This window comes from Mercurialis annua, linkage group LG4 (assembly GCF_937616625.2).
Source record: "Mercurialis annua linkage group LG4, ddMerAnnu1.2, whole genome shotgun sequence".
NCBI lineage: Eukaryota > Viridiplantae > Streptophyta > Magnoliopsida > Malpighiales > Euphorbiaceae > Mercurialis > Mercurialis annua.
The window spans coordinates 33,391,434-33,398,472 of record NC_065573.1 but is presented as its reverse complement, the minus strand read 5'-3'; the positions used below and the strand labels follow the sequence as shown (position 1 = coordinate 33,398,472).

The 7,039-nt window shown below is 31.5% G+C and overlaps 1 protein-coding gene across 4 annotated transcripts; it reads right to left on the bottom strand.

Annotated features, from left to right (window-relative positions):
- Nucleotides 1-2,562: 2,562 nt before the first annotated feature.
- On the bottom strand, nt 2,563-6,968 carry LOC126677774 (serine/threonine-protein kinase Aurora-3). 4 transcript variants are annotated; one of them, XR_008790575.1, is made up of 8 exons: nt 6,637-6,968; nt 6,313-6,555; nt 6,127-6,222; nt 5,423-5,637; nt 5,267-5,339; nt 5,016-5,179; nt 4,464-4,584; nt 2,563-2,739 (listed from the first exon to the last, which is right to left on the bottom strand). XR_008790575.1 is itself a non-coding variant. In XM_050372553.2 (7 exons), exons 1-6 carry the CDS (start codon nt 6,799-6,801, stop codon nt 5,063-5,065), a joined length of 909 nt encoding a protein of 302 aa, XP_050228510.1. In that variant the 5' UTR covers nt 6,802-6,968; the 3' UTR covers nt 4,341-4,584; nt 5,016-5,062. The 4 variants fall into 4 exon arrangements, 2 of the variants coding, with proteins under 2 accessions (XP_050228510.1, XP_050228508.1); XR_008790576.1 differs by lacking the exon at nt 2,563-2,739 and adding an exon at nt 3,879-3,940; XM_050372553.2 differs by lacking the exon at nt 2,563-2,739 and having other exon boundaries at nt 4,341-4,584.
- Between the last annotated feature and the right edge of the window lie 71 nt (nt 6,969-7,039).

Here is a 7,039-nt window from a genome sequence, read left to right as displayed (position 1 = left end):
ATTTTAAAATTCTAAAGATATGGTAAATTGTAATATTAGAATGGGTTGAATAAAATAAGAAAATTGGATTTGTTTTAACTTATGTTGGGCTATTTTTAAAAGTTTTAAATAGTTTAAATTTATATTTATTTTAATTACTCTTAAAAACATGTTAGTATAAAAGTGACACTTTTCTTTCTAACTTTCATCACAAAACAAAGTTGTAAGCTTCTGAATGAACCAAACTCGTTATTAGCTAATATCATGAATTTTTTTTTCTTAAAATTAATATTTGATTGAAGATATGGGATATATATATATATATATATATATATATATATAGCTAAAATTTATAACGGTTAGTGAATTTTTTTATATACTTTGAATACTCAACACGGAAAGTTATTGTTGCAATTTCAACAAAAACATTGCTTATGTGGCAACAAAAAAGTCGGATTTTACATAATTTTACTTTGGCCATGCACATAAGTGATAAATCAATTGAATTTATTTCTGGCAAAAAAAAAATTGAATTTATTTAATAATCTCACATTGTTGTAAAATAAAAATTGAATTACTAAAATATAAAATTATATTTTAATAACTCCAATTCTTTTTACCCAAAATATATATGAAGTATCTGTTGACCCATAAATTTTTGGCTCATAAAATAAATTGGGCTTAGTATTATTAGACTTTCAAATATATTTAATAATTTAAAATTAGTTATTAAATAAAGTCTAAATAATATTAAATAAATTATTTTGGGTAAGTCAACAAATCATACTTACCTAATATTAAAGAATATGTTATTTTTGTCTATTAGTTAAGTGAATATATTATTTAACTAATTAGAATAAAATTAATATTCTTTCCAAGTATAGAGATATGTGCATAAATACATATTCTCTACACTCCTATAAATAGGAGTTCCCTCACAACACAAAAAAGACAAGACATCACACTCAAGTCGTGGAAACTCTGCAAACAAAGCGATAAAGAAGCTCTGCATAATTTCTACAAAAAGACATACATAATTCTCTAGCCGCCGGAATTCTGCAAACAAAGCAACATAGAAGCTCTGCATAATTTCTTCAAGCGACTACAAAATCACTCTTAAATCGTGGAAACTCTGCAAACAAAGGGATAAAGAAGCTCTGCATAATTTCTACAAGTGACTACATCAAATCAAGCCTCCATATTCGAATCTTCATACGTTGTGTTCATCGCCCGTCAAAGATTCAACCAAACGACTGCATATTAAATCAAGTCTCCATATTCGAATCTTCATACGGCGTGTTCATCACTCGTCAACGGTTCAACTTTTTCCTTCACTAAATTGAAGGAGATTCTACAACGGATTCAAGAACAAGCTTCATAAGCCTTTGATCCACAAATATTGAAGGAAAGCATCAAAGGATTTAATTTCTACACGTGTAGAAATTACCCCATAGAGATTGTACTCGCTTTTTGATTAAATTCAATAAAATTGACATTTGTGCATTATTTCTTGTTTCTTAATTTCAGGACAAAAAATTCGTGTTAACAGTATCATTTATTCTCTTGTGAAAAAAATAATAAAATGAAAGGAGAGAATTGAGAGAAAAATATTGATGATAGGAGAGAAAAACTGATTTATTTTAATATATTTATAAATTTAGATATAATAGAATGATAATAAAATTTATTATAGAAAATGAATAAAATAAATATTAAAATATCATTATTATTGTTTGATATTTTAACACTTTTAAATTTTCAAATTAAATATACCATTAGAAAACATATTTTATATTTTCCGATTATAGTATCATTTTCTTTTTAATAAAAAAACATAAACAAATTGATATGGAGATGAAAAATATCCATTTGTCCTAAATTAACAATAATAATTAGATTTTTATTCTAAATTATAAATAATTGTTTATTATTAAATATTAAATATTATAGATTTTTATTACTTATACTAATACATATTATGTTTAATAATAATTGTAAAAATAAAAAGTAATTCTTTAATGTTAGTTTTATTTAAAGTATTTATCAAATTTCGAATGGAAAGAATTGTACATGGTCGAGATACTTCATTGTCCAAATCTAACGGCGGAAAGTACGGAGGCTTGAAAAAAAAAAGGCCTATCAAAGAGTTTTATAATTAAATATTACAAACAAAGATAACTATACAACACAATTATCGTGTCATGTCATTCATACCAATTGTACATTAGTCATATAGAAACTTAAATAATAAAAAATTGAATAATAATTAAAAAATTATTTATCATAAATGCCCATTGATTTTGATATGAAAATCACATAACGGAACGGTTGTATGAAATAAACACTCAACAAACAAATACATTTAAAACCACATCAAAATATGATATCATAGTTATCACGTGGAAGAAATTTTTAGGTAAACTCAGTCTATCATGTTATCTATAAACTAACCTATCATATTATAACACGTCATTAAAATAGTGGCACTATCGTAATTTTGTTTATTACTTATTTATACTTTTAAATAATAATATTATGATAGTGTCATTATTTTAATGACGTGTCATGATGTAATAAATTTAATCTACGAATGACATGGTGGACTGAGTCTAACTAAGAAGACCCACTATTTACTCCTGAAATTGGCAATATGTAAACGCACAGCTTCTTGCCACGTTAGACTCATATTCTGTGAAGTAGGTCCCACCCCAAAAAGGTAGAGAAAAGTGAAGCTAGGGCGAAAAATAGGTCCTTCATAATCTGTTACCACACGTGTGAAGCATCTACCAAAGATTTATAAATAAAAGAATCTGTTTTTAGTGGCTCAGAATAATCCTGGTTACATGGATATATCCTATAATATTGACACGTGTACTATAACCAAAAGCTGGTGTCTATCTATCTTTTACACTCGCGTTAGATTTTGATTTGCTATTGGGGTTAATAAATATTTGTAAAGTAAGTACACGTCATTAAATATATTTTTTTTCTATTTGTGTTTTTTTTTATGACCAGGTTAGTAGGATTTTGTTTGAAATTAGCAAGACAGCAAGTGAGGCTTGGCCACATTAGCTAAGCTCTCGGGCTAATAATCACCCATGACACCTCAACTTTAAGGATACGGGCGCAAAACCTTCTGATGTTTAAAAGCGGACGCCAAACCCCCTGATTTTTGTAGCGGCGTTCACTAAACCCCTTTTGGACGAAATATGACCAAAATACCCATGGCGCCGTTTTTCCTGGTCAACTGACTTTTTTTTCAAAAAAAAAAATAAATAAATAGTGGCGCCACGTCACCAAACTATCCTAAAAAAATTAAAACACCTAAAATACCCCTAAAACACCCAACCCAATCAAATCAACCCAATGACATCCAACCAAACCACTTTCACCCGAACCGCCACCACAGCCACCGCCGTCGCCGGAAAATTTTCCGGTCATCTTCTCCGATTCGAAGATGACCGGAAAATTTTCCGGTCATCACCACCGACGATCTGTTCCTCAGTGAGGAGCAGGCCGTCGTCGTCTGTTCCTCAGTGATCTGTTCCTCGATCTGTTCCTCACTGAGGAACGATCTGTTCCTCAGTGATGAACAGATACTGAGGAACGATCTATTCCTCAGTTGAGGAACAGATCTAGTGGTGATGAAATTTGGGAATGGCTCCTAAAATTATTAGGATTTTGTTTGAAATGTCTCGCAATGCATTTATGAAATTTGGGAATGGCTCCTAAAATTTTAAAACCCTCCATTTTCCAAACTCCAACAACCCTTAAATAAATTTTAATTTAATATTTCCTGCCTTTCAAATTGATAGACAATATTTTAAATTTTTTATTTCAAAATATTGTTCTTAAAAAAACAATTATCCATAATAATTTAATATTTAAAGACTTTATGATATTACCTCATAAATTCTGAAAACTTTTGACGAAAATAGAAAGACCAAGGAGGTTAAATTCCCTATCAATAAAAAAATACATAACGGGAATTAATATTATTATTACTCCATAATTTGTAACACTATTCTTCTTTAAACTATAGACAATTATTGTGACTTTTGTTACCATTAACATCACACAAAAATGACTGCAATTAGAGATAATCAAGCATCAATGCATGATTTTGGTTTTTTGAAACATATTTTAAAAGATAATTGTTTAATTTATAATTCGCAATAATATTTTGTTGACTAATAATGCTTATAAAACTAGGATTTTTTTAAGAATATTTGAAAAAATATGTTTTGCACCCTGACAATGATGCAAAACATAATAAAGTGAAAAAGGGAGAGTCCTAATTCCAAAATCCAGCCCATCCAGGCCATGATTCTGTACCTAGTTAGAAGGCAAAAACACTCAACTTTCATGGTGAAGGAACTTGGAAATTTAGTCATCCTAACAAATCATTGTTTCAAAGAGTATATTTCAGTTTGCAAATCACAAATCCTTGAAGGAGAAAGTGCAAGACAAATTCAAGAAACTACCATGTTATTTACATCGTTCCCAAGCTGCAAAAATTGGATCTTCTGCATTCGGAACATGAACGGATCATCTACCAGTTCGAACTCAGGGCTATCTTCATTGATCTATTCCAAAAATGAAAATCTGGCGCAGTTAAGACATTAGTAATACATATAGAAATGTCTAAAGAAAACAAATTTGTGGATTTTTTTATTAAGAAAACAAGTATCCAGAAAGATATAAATCTTTAGGAATTTGATAAGTGAAGAAACAAAACTGATTGTTCATTGAGAAAAAGAAACGAGGTCCAAGGCAATTCAGTGCTTTTGGATAAGGTACCCAAAAAAAGAGTTGCACATTTAATATCCAGATTTTAGTAAAGCTGAAGTTCAATATTGATTTCTTTTTATTTATTAATAGCAATTATGTAATCTTTATTCAAAATTGTTTAGCTAATTATTCCAATAATCTAAAACTTGCTGCTCATTTATCTGTAATTATTGAATGCTAATTAAAGTTTGATAATTAGCGATTTTGCTATACGTTCTTCAGTTTTGAATATGAAAATATGTTACCTGCTTTAGAAGCCACTCTCTGTCTACAAGCAGCAGACACATAATTCTCAGTCAGGAAAATCCAACTCTTTGGAGATTCCTTTAGGATCTGCATTCTTGATTATCCAAGGATGTTCCAGGATTTTCTGTAAGGAAAGCCTCTTTGAAGAGTCTTTTACCAAAAGCTGCAAATAATTTTAAAGTCCATATTCAGGGAAGTAAGTCACTGCAATATTTGTTTTTCAACTCCAACAATTCAAACACAAACTTACTCTAGCGATGAGATTTTTAGCTTCCATAGACACCGGAGGATCAGAAGGGAATGTTAGATCAACTTTCATAATCCTGCACTAATCCAATCTATGCTTACAAACTTGATGTGAGTAAAACCTAAACAAACATAAACGCATACATTTACCATTCCTTACCTGCTGAAGGTATCCTTTTGACTTTCAGCTTCAAATGGAGGGGCACCATAGAGGAACTCATAACACAGTATGCCTAAGGTCCAATTATCGACTGCATAATCATGAGCTTTATTCTCTACCATTTCTGGTGCCAAGTAATCCAAAGTGCCACACATGGTGCGTCTCTTGCTCCTCGATTGCACAGACCACCCAAAGTCTGCAATCTTCAATCGACCCTACAAATATTTGAAACATTCCTGAAATGGGTTGGTAGAAGATAAAAAACAAGTGCAACTTCAGCATAAAGGAATCCCAAAAAAAAAGAAAAGACCGTGCAGAGTCACTTCAGTGCTATGACTATGCCAGTAAAATGCCACTTTAATTTGGATATAGGATAAAGGACCAGCCATAGCTGCAGTCTATCCAGGCACTTATAATGTACTTTCTAGAAGGCAAAACACTCAACTTTCTTACTTCAATCACAATTCATGCTCGAGGAACTTGGAAATTTAGACATCCTAACTACCCCTAACCTCGAAGTGAAACATTCTTATAGTGAAGGGACAAAATCCATGTCAAAAGTCAGTAATCAAAGGCACAGATAATGCCAGTAAAATGATATAGAACTTTATTGAAATCACAAGAATACATGAAATTAATGCGCACATCACAAACAAAGATTAAACCTCAGTCCCTCATCATTGCTAAACAAGCCAACAATCTACCTCATAATCAAGCAGCAGATTTTCCGGCTTGATATCCCTGTGAATCACGTCATGCTTGTGACAGTAAGCCAAGGCGTTTGTGAGACTTGCAATGTACTGAATTTCAAGCAGGACAAAACCAAACATAAAATCAAAACCACATCAATTAAAGAAAAGCTCTCTAAAATTAAGAGTTAGAAACAGAACCGTGGCTGATTCCTTTTCGGTGAGATAGCGTTTCTTTTTAAGCTTTTTATAAAGCTCGCCACCTTCAGCATACTCGAGTATCAAGAAAATACGCTCCTCATCGTGAAACCAGCCGAAGAGACGCAAAACATTAGGGTGATCGAGACTTGCTTGGATCTCCATTTCCCTCTTTAACTGATGGTGAAAATTGTACTTCTCGATCTGCTCCTTGAAAATTACTTTCAAGGCCACCATATACTTGCTCTGCCAATAATCAACAAACCAAAAGAAAATCATGAAATTGAAATGAAATTTTCTAGGGTTTGAACAGATTGGGAAATTTACCTTGACTTCTCTGGCTAGGTAAACTCTTCCGAATTTTCCTCGTCCTAAAGGTCGGCCGATTTCAAAATCTTTAAGCGACCAGTCCCCCCTTTTTCTCTTGGTTTCTCCTTCTCCGACTGTATTATTTTCTTGGACTGCTTCATCTTCTTGTAGCGTTGAAGACATGGTACTGGCGATTTCAATTTCTGGGGTTTGATTTTGTGCTTTCTGAATTGCAATCTAGACCTTACTTATTTGAAAGGTTTTTTATTTTGTATGTCAGGGGAGAGAATTTGAAATTCATATTTTCCCGCTTCTGTTTTTAACGCCTTGTTTGGGAGTAACGGAGTCCAAGTTTCTTAATCCAAGATACTATATTATGAAATTGACAAAAATAAATATATACGAAGTAAATCATTTAATC

Bases quoted from the DNA above. Each gene is read 5' to 3' on its own strand.
- LOC126677774 (XM_050372553.2), bottom strand. From the start codon at position 6,801: ATGTCTTCAACGCTACAAGAAGATGAAGCAGTCCAAGAAAATAATACA. The intron at 6,223-6,312 runs GTTCTGTTTCTA...CTTGAAATTCAG, and splicing joins CCGAAAAGGAATCAGCCACG to TACATTGCAAGTCTCACAAA. The intron at 5,180-5,266 runs GTAAGTTTGTGT...AATTATTTGCAG, and splicing joins CTAAAAATCTCATCGCTAGA to CTTTTGGTAAAAGACTCTTC.